The 16,264-nt window shown below is 42.0% G+C and overlaps 1 protein-coding gene across 4 annotated transcripts in view; it reads left to right on the top strand.

Annotated features, from left to right (window-relative positions):
• The first annotated feature begins 2,897 nt into the window (after positions 1 to 2,897).
• Positions 2,898 to 16,264, top strand: part of LOC102453956 (uncharacterized) — a 53,608-nt gene continuing 40,241 nt past the window's right edge. The window contains exons 1-7 of one of the 4 annotated variants that reach the window (XM_075940277.1): positions 2,900 to 4,107; positions 4,640 to 4,727; positions 8,264 to 8,397; positions 9,588 to 9,688; positions 13,174 to 13,360; positions 14,083 to 14,511; positions 15,634 to 15,686. In XM_075940277.1, coding sequence (XP_075796392.1) covers positions 9,626 to 9,688; positions 13,174 to 13,360; positions 14,083 to 14,511; positions 15,634 to 15,686 — 732 coding nt within the window. In that variant the 5' untranslated portion in view covers positions 2,900 to 4,107; positions 4,640 to 4,727; positions 8,264 to 8,397; positions 9,588 to 9,625. Of the gene's footprint in view, positions 4,108 to 4,139; positions 4,383 to 4,639; positions 4,728 to 8,263; positions 8,398 to 9,587; positions 9,689 to 13,173; positions 13,361 to 14,082; positions 14,512 to 15,633; positions 15,687 to 16,264 lie in introns of those variants that run through there. The other 3 variants (XM_075940268.1, XM_006114383.4, XM_075940257.1) reach the window with 3 other exon arrangements.

Below are 16,264 nucleotides of genomic sequence, written 5' to 3'. Positions count from 1 at the left end.
TCTGCAGTGTAAGCAGCACCAAAAGCCGAGTTAAGCTACTTTGACTTCAGCTACACAGTTAGGCTATGTCTACATTGGCAAGATTTTACGCAAATACTTTTAACGCAAGAGTTTTTGCGTTAAAGCATTTGCGCAAGAGAATGTCTACACTGGCATATGCTTTTGTGCAAGAGATGTGCTTTTGCGCAAAAGCATCCGTGCCAGTGTAGACGCTCTCTTGTGCAAGAAAGCTCCGATGGCCATTTTAGCCATCGGACTTTCTTGCGCAAGAAATTCATGTTGCCTGTCTACACTGGCCTTTTGTGGAAGAACACTTGCGCAAGAGGGTTTATTCCTGAGTGGGAGCGTCATAGTTCTTGCGCAAGAAGCACTGATTTCTTACATTAGAACGTCAGTGTTCTTGCACAAGAACTCGCGGCCAGTGTAGACTGGTGGCAAGTTTTTGCTCAAAAGCAGCCGCTAATCTTGCCAGTGTAGACGTAGCCTTAGCATAGCTGAAGTTGCATATCTTAATTTGACTTTTTCCTGTAATGTAGAGGTACCCACAAGAGCTACAGATTACTCATTGTTTTCAAAACAGCATGGTTCTGGTTCAGCAAAGCACTTAAATATGTGCTTATTTTTAAGTTTCTGAGTGACTTCATTGTTTTGTCACCTGTACCCCGACTTGATTTTAAATTTAATAGGGTTTCACTAACAGTACAGACATGTATGGCATGCCATATTTGGACACACAATACCATGAAATGCTTCACGTATCCCTTGGGTTATGATTTTGATTCCTTGCTTTTTTCAGACATGTTCGAAAAAACCGTTCATTTACATTCACTGCATGTCTCTACTGGTTCCACTCCATTTCATCTGCCATGTGTGCTTTCTTCCTACACTAACTACATGTCTATCGCAGTGCTCTCAAGAGGTATTTTAGTGATAGTTCATCCTTTTTCTCCATGGGAATTATTTCTTTGCTCTTTCTTGCACTCTGCTGTCACCTGCCACTTTTTTGCTGTGTGACTTGTACTTTCTGCCACTTAGGTATTTTTTACAACAACTGTCAGCTCAGACGTTAACTATAACATTGCAGTGAAATTTCCTTTGTAAAATTGAAACTTGTAGGTGGTCTCTTCTTTTGCCTCCTTTCTTCCCCCTGAGAGCCCAGCTGAAGGCCAGATACTCACAACCCCTGCCCTCCTGAGCCCAGATATGGTGCTCCTCTGCCAATCTAGCAAATCTTCCTCCCTCCAGGTGGTGGGGCTCTCCTGTCCCAGATATCTGCACCCTTCCCCTCCAAAGCCCAGCCATGGGGCACTTCCAGTCAGGGGCGGATGAGAGTGCCGCGGGGCCCCGGGTAGCAAAATTTTGCGGGGGCCCCCCCCTTTGACACAGCGCATACGCCGTGGTGCCAAGACGCATGCGCGGGGCCTCAGGAAGCGCGGGGCCCGGGGCATCCGCCCCGCTCGCCCTGCCCTAAATCCGACGCTGCTTCCAGTCCAGATACCTGCATGCTTTCCTCCCAAGCACATCTTCAGGCCCCCCTTGCCCAGATACGTGCACCCCCTTCCCTTCCTCCAGAGCCCAGCTGTGGGACCTCCCTTTCCCAGATACCCACTACCCTCTAGACTCAGGTCTAGACACCCTCTTCTTCCCTCCCCTTGGAGCCCAGGGGTTCAGAGAGAGAAACTGTCTGATGCTTGGTTGTAGTAGGCTTGCATGAGTTTTTCTGTGTGCCACTGGCTCCTTCCCTGGGACATACTAGGAACTGCAGCTGCCAGGAACTTCCTAACTCTGTTTCTCAACCTTTTATTTATAAAGTACCCCTTTTTTTTAAAAAAAGTACCCCCAGTAGCTACAGTTTTCAGAGACACAATTTTTTTCTACCATTGCAACACATTTGTTTAAACATCTTAATTGTAGCAGGGCTGGCGATGAAATTTTAGGGGTAAAAAGTACAAAAACAATAAAATGCTGTAAAAAGTAAATTAGCAGTTTTCTCCAATTTTCAGGGCTGTGTTTAGACTGCATCCCTTTTCCGTAAAAGGGATGCAAATTAGACACATCGCAATTGCAAATGAAGCGGGGATTTAAATCCCCCCCACTTCATTTGCATAAACATGGCTGCCGCTTTTTTCCGGCTTGGAACTTTGCCAGAAAAAAGCGCCAGTCTAGATGGGGATCTTTCGGAAAATAAAGCCTTTTTCCGAAAGATCCCTTATTCCTTTTTTTAAGTGATTTAAATCCCCCCCACTTCATTTGCATAAACATGGCTGCCGCTTTTTTCCGGCTTGGAACTTTGCCAGAAAAAAGCGCCAGTTTAGATGGGGATCTTTCAGAAAATAAAGCCTTTTTCCGAAAGATCCCTTATTCCTTTTTTTAAGTGGGGGGGATTTAAATCCCCGCTTCATTTGCAATTGCGATGTGTCTAATTTGCATCCCTTTTATGGAAAAGGGATGCAGTCTAGACACAGCCCAGGGCTACGTCTACACTGGCCCCTTTTCCGGAAGGGGCATGTAAATTTCACTAGTCGTCGTAGGGAAATCCGCGGGGGATTTAAATATCCCCCGCGGCATTTAAATAAAAATGTCCGCCGCTTTTTTCCGGCTTTTAAAAAAGCCGGAAAAGAGCGTCTAGACTGGCCCCGATCCTCCGGAAAAAGTGCCCTTTTCCGGAGGATCTTATTCCTACTTCAAAGTAGGAATAAGAGCCTCCGGAAGAGGGCACTTTTTCCGGAGGATCGGGGCCAGTCTAGACGCTCTTTTCCGGCTTTTTTAAAAGCCGGAAAAAAGCGGCGGACATTTTTATTTAAATGCCGCGGGGGATATTTAAATCCCCCGCGGATTTCCCTACGACGACTAGTGAAATTTACATGCCCCTTCCGGAAAAGGGGCCAGTGTAGACGTAGCCCAGTTGTGTTGATGTACCCCTCAGACTTATCCAAAGTACCCTTAAGGATATTCATACCACTGGTTGAGAAACACTGTTCTAACTCAGTGTTTCTTAAACTTTTTGAGACCATGGAACACCAAACAATAATATTTTTTTATGCGGAACACCTATGAAAATTTTATTTAAAAAAATTGTCAGACAAAAAAAGACAAAAACAAAAAAGAGGTCATGGCACACCTGCATGTTGTTCACGGAATACCAGTGTTCTGCAGAACATAGTTTAAGAAACACTGCTCTAACTCATTCTTCCACCTAGCCAGCAGAGTCTTTTATGTGTGAACTGAGATCTGTTGGTCCAGCAGCTCCTAATTGTGGCCAGAAGCACTGTGGCCCATTTCTGCAGGGGAAAGGAAATTCTGCATACACAACTTTAATTTCTGCAGAATTCTGCATTGCACACTGGCACAGAATTGCCGTAGAAGTAAGTGTAGAACTTCTGTGAGAACTTTTTTCACTCTTCTGCTTGGCAACTTACTGTTTAGTTCCAAGAACTAGAGTACCTATTCTTACGGTGAAGGTAGTGGAGACCTTTTAAGAATACCACTTGCATGTGGTGCATATTGATGGTTTCCTTAGACAATGCTCTTCAGATATAATTTTAATAGCTAATACATTTTTGTCAGAGAGGATTTCTCAGTAGTCAGATGGGATCTGAAATTCAGAGGCAGGCAAGGAAATCTTCACGATCATCTTTTCAGTTTAATGGCGGGATTTTAACAGAGGATCCCTCCCAGCCTTAAAACCCTTTCCAGTACATCATTCCATAATCAGAAGCAAGGAGTTATTCAGATCATGTCATAACTTGAAATTTAACATTGAAAAGAGGGGAAATACATTTTTGGTAGAGGTGGGTAAAGTACAAAATAAAATGCCCTCTGGTTAACCTACATTTAGCCATTTTGAAGGGCATTTTTGGAACTTATCTTCATACTCTGTTCTAGCTTGGTAAATTTCCATTATTTCAGAAAATTAATCTGGTTTAGAAAACATTGTATATTGTAAATAGCACAACAAACAACATGAAACAGGATTGATCTATTAAACATAATCAGGAAGCAGCTTGTCGTCATGACGAACTGAACCTAGGTTTCGAGTTTCACTTTTGCTTTTTAAAAGCCATTTAAATGTTAGTGAAGCAAACACTCTTGGTAATAGATAAGCAGGTAAGCAAAGCATAAATTTACTTTGTTAAAGTAATTGGCTTTTTAATTGGGTGTTGTTTAAAACATAAAAGTAAAGTTTCCTTTAGTCACCAGTAGTAAATAATTCCTTAAAAGAGAAGTAGAAATTGATGTTCATTATGCTGAAGAAAATGGAGAGGACACACTGAAATGCTGGTGCAGTATTTGAACGAATATGAAATATTTACTCAAAGTGTCTTTACTATTTTGTGGGAAGTGGAAATATCCATGATATTGTTCTTCTGCCAAATAACTAGGTATAGTAGTATGTCTGACTTGATCTAATTACGGGAAGGATCTGTTCTCGTATTTTGAAGGTTTACTATACTGGCAATTAGCACAAGGCTGAGATATTAAATGTCAAAATGTCCTGTGCATGCACCTTTCATCCATATGGAGGAAAAAGTTTTATTATACTGTTTTACAACACATTTTTAAGCACAATGAAATTATAGTTTTAATATATCTATGATGTTGAGTCTGAATGTAATGATATAATCTTTCTTTACCACAGTGATATCAGATGAAAGAATGAGGAAGGAAGAGATTCTTAAATATTCTTAAAAGCAAGAAAGACTCTTTACAATCAGACATGAATCGGGGTTTGTATTTCTTTTGTCTTACACTTTGAGGATTAGTAGAAGAAACTGCCACTCATTTAAAAATATTAACATATTTAACAATTGTCCTCTCTTTTGTACTGTGGAAGAAAACATTGTCCTCACTCTGCGTTTGTAAGCAACAAGGAGCCAGAGGTAGTTTTATTACGAGCTGCAGCAAGGGAAAAACTGGTTTGAACGGGGGGGAGCGGGGGGGGGAAGCTCCTCCCCCACCGAGGCAGATCTTCGAATACAAGCAATTATGAAGCAGTTTATATACTGTCCATTAGATATAATAACAATAACAATTAGTCTCCTTCCCATTACAAACACCAATGGCTAACCGTTATTTTAGTTCCACCCAGATGCTCCTTATCTCAAGGTCCGTGCCAGAGTCAGCGTTCTATCCTTATCTCCGTATGGAGGAGAGAGGCAAAGGCAGCGTCTAATTACAGATCTCGCGTTGTCAGGCCACAGACTTAGCCTGACTCTTGCTCTCTTGTTAACAAGACCAAGATGGCTGCACACAAATTCCCGTATTCCCTTTTCCTTCCTCTACAGTACATCTGATATGCAGGTCCTAAATGCTCATGGACATTCAGTAAATTTCTTTGTATTGTGGTAGTGCTAGGGACTCCAATCACAGTCACTTTTTGGTGCCCACCTCTGAATGCTGGCTGTAGACAAATAATAGTAGGAATAAACTTAAAAAAACAACAGATAGTCTGGCAGCACTTCAAAGACTAACAAAACAGTGCTACCAGACTATTTGTTGTTTTTTTTAAAATTTATCCTGTACAAACTAACTCAGCTACCCCCTGAAGCTTCTAACAGTAGGAATGTATAACATCAGGGAAAGAGACTCAGGTCACAAGCCTACATGGTTCTTGAAAGACAACTGGGGCCTTCCTAAGTTATAAAGCAATGTACATATATACACGGTTTTAAAATGGGTAAAGTATGGTAAAGAAAAGACAGTTCATGAGACTTGAGAACTGTGCAGTTCACAAACAAATTGGTAGAAACTAGGCCCACCGATGGGGCAGGGGAAGAGGGCAAAAGGCCAACTGCCCTGGAGCCTGGCGATTTAAAGGAGTAGCAGTGGCAGTGCTCCAAGCCGTGGTCCCTTTAAATCGCTGCTGGAGTGCCACACCGGAGCACTAGGGTCGCCAGATGGTCTCCCAAAAAATACCGGACACCTGAGCCAAAAAAAAAAAAAAAAGGAATGCGGGATTAGCAGCGATCACAACCCTGCCTCCCAGCTGGGACTCCCAGCCATTCCCCCGCCAGGCTTCTGACACGACCAGAGGCACCCAGCAGCGATTGCGGCCCTGCCTCCCAGCTGGGTCTCCCTGCTGGGAGGCGGGGCCACGAACACCGCTGGGAACCTGTGATTGCGCAGAAGCCTGGTGGGGACGGAGCCGCCCACGTCAGGCTTCTGTCTGGTGCCCAGCCGGAAAAATCAGAGAATACCAGACATTGCACGTGTCTGGTATTGCCTGATTTTTTTTACCAGGCAGAGGGTTCAAATACCGGACTGTCCGGTAGGATACTGGACACCTGTTAACCCTACAGAGCACTGGGACACATGCTCCAAGCAGCGGTAAAGGCTTGGGGGGAGCACGCTGTGCTCCGACCGGTGCTGAGGGCTGACTGCCTTTGGCCACACCCTTTCTGCTCTTGACCATGCTCCTTCCTGGAGCAAGAAGCTGGTTCCCCCCTACCTTGCCTAGAGGCCCGCAGAGGCTGTCTGCTCTGCAGGCACATACCATTGATAAGTTTGATTAAAAAAGTAAAATTTTTTTAAGAATCAATTCACCAAAAATGTTATGGAAAAAGTGGGTGGGATAAACATCGAACCACTTCCTCCAGTGTGAACAACACTAAAGCACTAATAATTATTTTTCAAAAATTCTTTATTATATCTGGAATATGTACCCCAGGACTCAGAATTGCACTTATTTATGGCCCAATCTAGCATCTGTTGAAGTAATTTGAAAGATGTCAACGGTATTGTGATTGGGCATCAGGAGAGGCAAGGCTGTACATCTTGAACCTAATTCCCTACTCCAATACACTGGTCTTATGCAGTGTAACTCCATTCTGGACAACAAAGTTAAAGGGGTAAAACTGATTCAGTGGAGTGAATATTAATCTTGTGCAGAACAGAGAATTCTGTGTTTAGCAAACTGCCCCACATAATGGATTATTAATGTAGTTTTGTGAAATATAAGAAATTCTATATAAAAATGGTCACAAATAATATAGAGGTAGTAATGTGAAGTACTCAGAATTCAGCAAATACCAAAGCTGAGGTTGTCATGACCATAACTCTTTCTTTTTGTGCATATGATATGTGATACAATCTGAACATATGCAATGATATCTTGGGACAGATCCTTGAAGACAATGTAGTTATGTCAATTTGTATCAGTTGACAATCTGACCCATTATTTTTTCTGAAAGACCCCTGCCTCATCTAATATATAGATTGCATGTTGAGTAGTGAAGAAAGCTGAGGGCTTTGTTTTTGTTGTGTGTTTTTTTGCATGCATCTATGTAAAACCAAAAAACTCTAAAACAAAAGAAACAAACAAAACCCTGAAAGGGTCAGCAAGTTCAGTTCCCTATGCTGAGGTAGGACCAAATAAACCTACACCATCCCTGATAGGAGTTTATCCAACCTCCAAAAGTGGGAATTAGACAGCCTTCCTTAGAAGTTGTCAGGCTGTCTGGAGTGTCCCGTGAATGTAGATGCCCACCTCAGAGCAGACTGTCAAGAAGCAGCACAAAAAACCCCAAATTGGTTGTATGTTCTATATGTACATTTCACAAACTTAACAAGTATGTACTGCACATGCACTATAAGGGTATGTCTACACTGCCACCCTAGTTCGAACTAGGGTGGATAATGTAGGCATTCGAACTTGCAAATGAAGCAGTGCTCGGGAACATGCAAATGAAGCCTGGGATATTAAAATCCCGGGCTTCATTTGCAAGTTCGAATGCCTACATTAGCCACCCTAGTTCGAACTAGGGTGGCAGTGTAGACATACCCTAAGAGCCTTAACACACGGTGAGGCTAGATCAGTGATTCTAAAGCAGGAGTATGCATATCCTTGGATGGTATCCAGAGGTCTTCCAGGGGGTACATCAATTCATCTAGGTATTTGCCTAGTTATACAACAGGCTACATAAAAAGCACTAGCAAATTCAGCACAAACTAAAATGTGTACTGCTTTATATACTATATGCTGAAATATGTCTAATACTTACATTTCAATTAATTTATTTTATAATTATATGGTACAAATGAGAAAGTAAGCAATTTTTCAGTGATAATATGCTGTGACACTTTTTGTATTTTTATGTGTGATTTTGTAAGCTAGTGTTTTTTAGGTGAGGAGAAACTTGGAGTATGCAAAATAAATCAGACTCCTGAAACAAGTACAGTAGTTAGAAAGGGTTGAGAGCCACAAGACTAGTTGACCATTATGGTCCCGTTAACTCACTGGTTCTATAATTCTTTGGAGTTGCAGACAGTACCCCAGGACACTTTTGTCTATCTTGTCATTCAGGCAAGCCTGCCTTTGTGATAGATGGTTCAGTAGATCAGAAAGTACAACAGTATTTGGTTTACTCTTGGTACTGAAGGACCAGTCACATATCCCAGGTTAGTTGTGCTCTAGAGACCTCATTAAAGACAAAGTTTGTAGTAATAAACTAAATAAAGATTTATTAGCTAAGAAAAAAAGGGGAGTTATCTGTAAGGTTAAAGCAGGTAACCATACACACACACAATGAGTTACAGTCTTAGGTTTTAAAAGTTAATTCTGTTAAATGTGCAGGCATTTGGGTTGTGATCTTAGGCAGGAGGGGGTTGTGACCTAGGGTAAGGGACTGGAGTGCAGGAGGGAACGCAGGGGTTTGGGTTGTGACCTAGAGCAGGAGGTTGGGGTGCAGGGTCTGGAAGGGAGTATGGGTACAGGAGGGAGGACAGAGAGTTTGGGTTATGGGAGGTAGGGGGGCATGAGTGAAGGAACAGAGGGGTTGGGGGAAGGGAAGGGCTGTGGTTCCAGAGGAAGATTCTGGCCTGGAAATTTACCTGGATGACTCCCAGCCAGCAGCCCTGCATGTTTGTCAGGCAGGCTTCTTGCCTGCCCCATCCCTGCACATTCTGAAGGGGCCACGTGTGTCTGTGAATAACCACACACCTGAGGGGAGGGAGAGCAGTGCTTCGCATGCTGCCTGTTCTTCAAACAGGCAGCTCCCTTAGGCCAGAAATTGGCTGATGGGATTGTGCTGGGGCAGGGGCAGCACATGAAACCTCTCTCCCCCTTCTGGGCTTGCAGCTGTTTATTTTTGCCTAAGGCTCCCTGCTACATCCCATGGGCTGGATCCAGTGGCTTGGCGGGCCAGATCCAGTCCACAGGCCATATTTTGCCCAGACCTGTCCTATATTACAAGTGAAATGAATGCATGGAGCAACTTACATACATTTCATAAAGTCAAATCACAAACACATCCTTATAAACTTAACATCTACTGTAACAAAACTAACAAACGGGTGACCCAGGCTGCTTTCTAACCAGGCATTTGTCAATGATGCAAGAGCAAGCATCTGGTCTGCCAGTGTCACAGAAGCGTGTTCCAGAGCTGCACTGACCAAGGGAAAATATTAGCCTCATTTACTTCACTGGTGCAAGGATTTCACCCAAAGTGTTTTTTTTTTTGGTGATAGGTGCTCAGTAAATTACTTGTATTCCAACAGTTGACAGCTGCATGGATTTTTAGCAGCATGGATTGGGGCTCTTTTTTAATATGTCTATAAAATATCTTTTCTCTTTATTTGAAAATATGTAGGTTACAAGATTGCCACACGTTTAGGAAGTAAAAAAGACATGTGTATGTTTCTAGCCCTTCATATGGAGAATTCTCCAATGTGTGCTAGCCCATCTGAAAAGGTATGTAATGAGATGTCATTGCAAAGAGGTATTTCTTTTCAATACAAGGGGACCAACCCTTAAAATTACTGATAATATCAATGAATAGGTATCAACAGTAATTAATACTACTTGCTTTTCAGCCAGTGAGCAGGTGAACAGTTATATTAACAGTTCAGTTTCCTGACTAGATAATAGCTGAGATGTGATCATTGACAGCCACGATATCATACCAATATACCATAATTCTTAACATACCTGATAGTAGTACACTGGTGGGAGATATTTGGAACAAGGCTAGTATATGCAAATCTTCTGTTTTGGCTTTCCTCTCTGTTACATGGGGCCAATAATGTTTACTTGCCTCCTTCTCAGGAATGCTGTGAAGACCAATGTATATTATATAGCTATTTAAAAATATAAAATCATCCTAAGTGTCAAATATTCTTATTGTTTAATTTCCATCGTTCTTGTGCATAACATCCTAGATTAGCTAGTATACCACTTGTGATGGGGGAGGTCAGAGAAGACCCCTTGGGGCTGTTTCCCGGTGTGCTGATTATGCCACTGACACTCACCTTCTTGCTCTCTGGGGTTCCCCGCCACACTGTCTTGCTGGGCCAGATTCTCTGGTCCCCCCAGATAAGGCACAGAGTTGAGGTGACTGCCCCTCCTGAAGAGCAATGCAGACACTGTACCACTTCAGCTCTGGGAGAATGTAGTTTTAGAGCACAGCACCCAGGAAACCAATCCCCAAAAGGGGTCAAACCCCCAAATAAATGCATATCTTTCTCTGAGTAAAAGTTGTACACAAAGAAAGCTTATGAGGTTGTTCACCCTCTTTATCAATGAAAGAGAGCATATGCACAATGATTCCTCCTCCCCCCCCCCCCACGGTAACAATTATTGACACTGGCCTTGATAGTAAACAAAACTGTTTTTATTAAGTACAAGCAGTAGGATTTAAGTGGTTGAAAGTGAAAACAGACAAACCAAAGTAAGTTATAAAATTAAAATAATAGTTCTCATTCACTAACATTTATTACAAACTTACCCTAAAACCTGTTGCCATTTCAGGCATGCTTTCAAGTCAAAGATAATCTTTTTCTTTGACTTGGGTCCCTAGCTCTCCATTTGGGTGTGCCACACCCACCAAAGACAAAGGGACTGATAGCTTCCTATTGTTTTATAGACTTTTCCTGGGCAGAAATCTTTTGTTCTCCACCCCCCTTTCCATGGAAACTTACCTGGTCAGACAGGTATCCCACTACAAGGTGTTATAGTCACGTGTCTTCCTAGAACCAACTACTGTTTAGACTTAAAGGACAAACAAGGCTGTTCTTAAGTCCTCAAGTTGATCACCCAGTTGTTAAGGCTGCTGGAGCACCATTGATGGCTCTCATTTGCACATTTAAAACCATGAACAATCCCATATTTCATATTTCTAACTATATACATGTAGCCCTTCTGCCAGGCCGAGTAAATAGCAGCAAGGGCCGGGTTCAGTATCTAGGGATCTCCTCCCAACAAGGTAATACAACACTGGCTCGAGCCCCCACCCAGTGATCTGGGAAATCTTACATACAGCTCTGGGTGCCTCAAAAGAGGCAATTCTTCCCCTCTCACAAGCACAGAGCCTCAGTATAGTAGCAAACCTTTAATAACATGAGGTAACCGACATCAGCATTAAATTGGGGAAACACCAGAACTCGGATTTACAGACCAAACATGAGCGAAGGCCCTCCCCCCAGCCACAAATCCCCCCAAAGTCCCAAAAGTCCAACACCCCAAAAGTCTCTGCCCCAGGTCAGTGCCACCCCAGGGTTCAAAAGTTCACCCGGCAGGGTTTCACCATCCCAACCTGGAGGGGTAGGGATCGATACACCTTACGTGGCCCGCTGGTGGCTCTGCCGATGGCTCCGCCTTTCCGTGGGGTTCTGCCGCTGCCGTCGACGCATGTCACGGTGAGCTGCCTCCACTTTTATCCCCCCTGCCTCAATAACAGAGAGACTGGGGATCCCACAGTGGCCAAAGTGACCATTTGGGCTGCTGTGAGCACATATTAGACAGGGTGGGTGTGTCTATGCAAATTGGGCTCAGCCCCTGAAGTCTCTTTGTACCACTTGCCACAGTTCACCACCAGATGTCAGGATAGAGTTTACCTTGACCCCGCTTACATCCAAGAATGATATATACACCAAAATAAGACATACAGATCCAGCAGATAACATTAAATTGATAAGTTACAGGAGTTATTTTGTCCAAGTCATCTTCAAGTTATGCATATTTATATTCATAAACCAATTCCATAATGCATGTCAGGAACTTGTCATGCTACTGTATTTTAAAATAATTGAGCAACACATGAAACCCTCTAGCGTAGAGTATATGAGGGTATGTCTACACTACCCCGCTAGTTCGAACTAGCGGGGTAATGTAGGCATACCGCACTTGCAAATGAAGCCCGGGATTTGAATTTCCCGGGCTTCATTTGCATAAGCGGGGAGCCGCCATTTTTAAATCCCCGCTGGTTTGAACCCCGTGCAGCGCGGCTACACGGGGCTCGAACTAGGTAGTTCGGACTAGGGTGCCTATTCCGAACTACCGGTACACCTCGTTTCACGAGGAGTACCGGTAGTTTGGAATAGGAACCTAGTCCGAACTACCTAGTTCGAGCCCCGTGTAGCCGCGCTGCACGGGGTTCGAACCAGCGGGGATTTAAAAATGGCGGCTCCCCGCTTATGCAAATGAAGCCCGGGAAATTCAAATCCCGGGCTTCATTTGCAAGTGCGGTATGCCTACATTACCCTGCTAGTTCGAACTAGCGGGGTAGTGTAGACATACCCTGAGTTATTTCTTTCACAGAGCACATTAGAATTTTACCTTTAAGAATAATTTTGTTTGAACTTAATTTATTCACTAATTTCATAGGAAAGCCTAAGCCACCAGAAGAATTAGGTCCTTATTGTGCTGGATACTGTATAAACATAGGAGTAGTCTACATACACATAGTCTCTCATCCAAACAACTTGAAATCTAACCAATAGCATTGATGCCCCTGCCTTACTAAATCAATCACGGCTAATCTAATGCTGACAAAGGACCATGCAGAAATGATTTAGAACTTCTAAAAGTTATGCTTTCATTCACGCTCATAAATTTCACTTGAGGGTGTTGAGAAAATTGTGGGTCGATCTTGTTTGTTTGAAGCCATTTGGAGTTTCATCAGTGACTTCAAAGGCAACCTAATTAGGTCCATTCAGAAATAGCCTACACATATAAAGATAGTGAATTAATAAGAATAATGAACAAATCAATAAAAATATTCATAGAACTGATCGAGCAAAAAGACAAATTAAGTGCCAAAGTTTATCAGGATGGAAGAATCAATATACCTAAATACAGTGTAGCAAAATCTGTAACACATTGAAGTTTCTTTGTAACATATAGATGTGTGTAAAATAACATTTGTGGCAAATAGTAATATTCACTTTGTTTTCTTTCAGTTCAATAAAACTGGGATTGTTGTGTGTGAGTCAGACAAAATACACAAAGTGGTGGCAATGAGCTGCTCCAGAGAAAACTTACATGCTGTGCAACATGTCATACTGAACGTTCCCCATTCTTTGAGTAACTGCATTGTGTATTTGTCCAGGAAACCCTGTTCCACCTGTACTACATTTCTCATTCAGGGTAAATAGTATACTGATGAACCTATGGAAGTCAATGAGAGTTTTCTGCGTAAGGAGGTCAGAAATAAGCCCATACTGAATATCAGGTTTGAAAAAAACATTTTATCTTATGGTATTCAGTCCTCAAATCCTGATTCACACAAGTAGCCATTTATTCATGTAAGTAATCCCTTATGAAATCAGTGAAACACCTTGTCTGGGAAGGATTTGCAGGCTTGGGTCATAAATGTAATTCTTGGGTCATGTAATGTGAGTTTGTGTCAGGAACCACTTATCAAATATGTCCAAAATATATAGCTCTCAGTTCTTACTGCCCCTGTCTCCAAAGACTGCATGGTAGAGCTCAAGTCAGTAGTGCAACGTTTGCTTTTATGTCCTCCCACTGCTAGACTGTCTAGGCACTAGGATAGTCCTTAGCAAAATGTTAGAACATTTAGGTGTAGGGCTAAGCTGGCCAGAGCTCCTTCTCTCGGCCATACACTCTTTACTGGCCACAGACATGAAGGGTGTAATAGTAACTGACACTGTGATTCTGCAGCATCTGAAAATCCATCTTCGCTAGTGTAGGAATAGTCTCTGTGGCCAGGTTTGTGACTAGAATGCACCAACAGTATGGCTGGCTGCTCTGCAACAGAGAATTAGGCCCATCATTGTTATCAAGAAGTATTAATGACCCTATCTGGTTGAATTCTATTTTAAATCAGTCTAAATGTTTACCTTTAGGATCAGTTTCTGCAATCTATTACTGGCCAATCTCTCCAGAGCTAAAAGGGGAAGATTTAGCAGTTGAGGAAGATCTCAAGCAAGTTGACCAAATGTTTCTAAGAAGCCAAATTAGTAGCAGTGTTTTTCTACCAATCACAGACTTTGATACTGTATCTACAATTTCCCATAGAACCAAAAGGCACAAGTGCACAAAATGTAGTTCCCACTATGCCGAGGCTGTGCCTAAAGACATGTTAAAAATTTGTTCACTGCTTAATATGCAAGGCCATACAAGCATATGTGTAGAGCAAATGAAGAATGCATTATGTTGCCTGGATTGTTTACTTCATTGTCCCCATGGAGAATTTGAAAAAAAAGAAAATGATGACGTGGAAAAAATGCACACACATGCATTGCAGCTTTGTTATCTTTTAGCAGCAAGATCCGGTAAGTATACTGAAAATATTAAAAAATTAGTAGCAAACAAATATGAAAAACATGTATATATGTTCCTATAAATTTAGCTAGAGCTAAGCCAAATGGCATGTGACTAACAAAGGAACTGGCATGCTTTCCCAGCCCAGGAGTGAAATTAATAATTTCTCATTTCAACAAGTACATGTTATGTTTGTAGAAATTATATTGAGTAAAATATTTGAGCCAAAATAGACTTTTAAAAAATTAGTACAAGCAAAATTGCAACAGTTTTGAAGCACACTATTATATTTATATTTCAAATTCCCAAAGGTTTGTTTAAAAACAATGAAGGTTGCTGAATGACAATGATGCCCTTTCCTGATATCATTTATGTAACCTAAGCAATGAATAACAAGGAAATGATAAGTAAATCTTGTGCTTTCTACTTAATAAATTTATACAAAAAGTTGTTTTAATCAAGCACAAAGAACTATATTTCATCACAACACAGTATCCATAATTCTGACTCCTTGGATTGTTGGTGTGTGTAAATGTTTATAATTTAGCTATTTTTTATTTTCATTATTTTGGCCCCTGAATATTTTCTTGTGATATTGTCAAATGAAAATGATCAGTTTATATGTTTATAAATTTACTCATTTTTGGTAAAGCCTTGGAATAGCTATTTCTTCAGAATAATTCTGCATGTCATTTACCAGGAAAAAATATATAAAATTGTCCATTTGTGTTAAAATTATGTATGTAACTAGCCTTGCATTTGAGGTTAATCAACATACCCAATTATAGTGTACATATAATATTTTATGTTCCATTTTCAGGGTTTTGTATTATGTCATATTTTGAGATTGTTAGTCAAGCAATAATTTTATATTGGGTTGTTGTGTGGTGATAAAATATACTCTTCCTTTTGTGCTTTATGATAATAATGCCTCTCCATAGTAACAGTGTAGCTATCACTCTTTAGATAAGTCTTTAATACAGTATACTGTCAGTAGAAGTTCTTGTGGTAGTTTGAACAGGTCAATCCACTTATATATTGTTTCAATATTCTAAAGTTTTATACCTTAAGCCACTGAATAATATTTAAAGTCTAACCAAAAATGATACAAAATATACTTTTTCTTATAAAAGATGATCCAGATCGAGGTGTGGGTTGCACATTATATAATCAGAATGGATATTTTGTAAGTATGGTTAACACTTCATTCCCTTTCTTTAATTTTTCACTCTCTCTTGTGTGTTAACTAAGTATACCAATATTAGTACTTCAGGCTTTTGCCACTGCTATAATGACTGGTCACTGCTGCAGTAATACGGGTTGGACATCTCTTATCCGGCACTCTTGGGACCTGACTGGTCCTGAACCATGGAATTTGCCAGACTAGAAAAGGTTCCCATCCCTGTCACAGCCCACAGCTGTTGACTCTGCCAGCTCTGGGTATGGGGAGGAGAAGCAGGGGGACTACCTCCCACCCCTGCTAGGCTGCCTGCTGGGTTGCAGGCCCTGATGCTACTGTCATGGCTGGACTTCCTGCCATGCTCCAGCAGCCTGTACTGCCACAGGCTGTCACAGGCTCCAGCCCCACTCTGCCAGAGGCTGGCTCTGGCTCTGGCTCAGGTCCTGGTCAGGCTGCTAGGGACTGCCAAGGGCTCAGGTTCTGGTCCCAGCCCTATGGCAACCTGAGGGCTCTGGCCCCACTTCTGCAGGCTGCCATGGGCTTCAGTCCCACAGTGCCATGAGCTGATGGGGCTGCTGCCAACC

The sequence above is a fragment of the Pelodiscus sinensis genome, chromosome 1 (genome assembly GCF_049634645.1).
Source record: "Pelodiscus sinensis isolate JC-2024 chromosome 1, ASM4963464v1, whole genome shotgun sequence".
Taxonomy (NCBI): domain Eukaryota; kingdom Metazoa; phylum Chordata; order Testudines; family Trionychidae; genus Pelodiscus; species Pelodiscus sinensis.
This window is presented reverse-complemented; position numbering and strand designations above follow the sequence as displayed.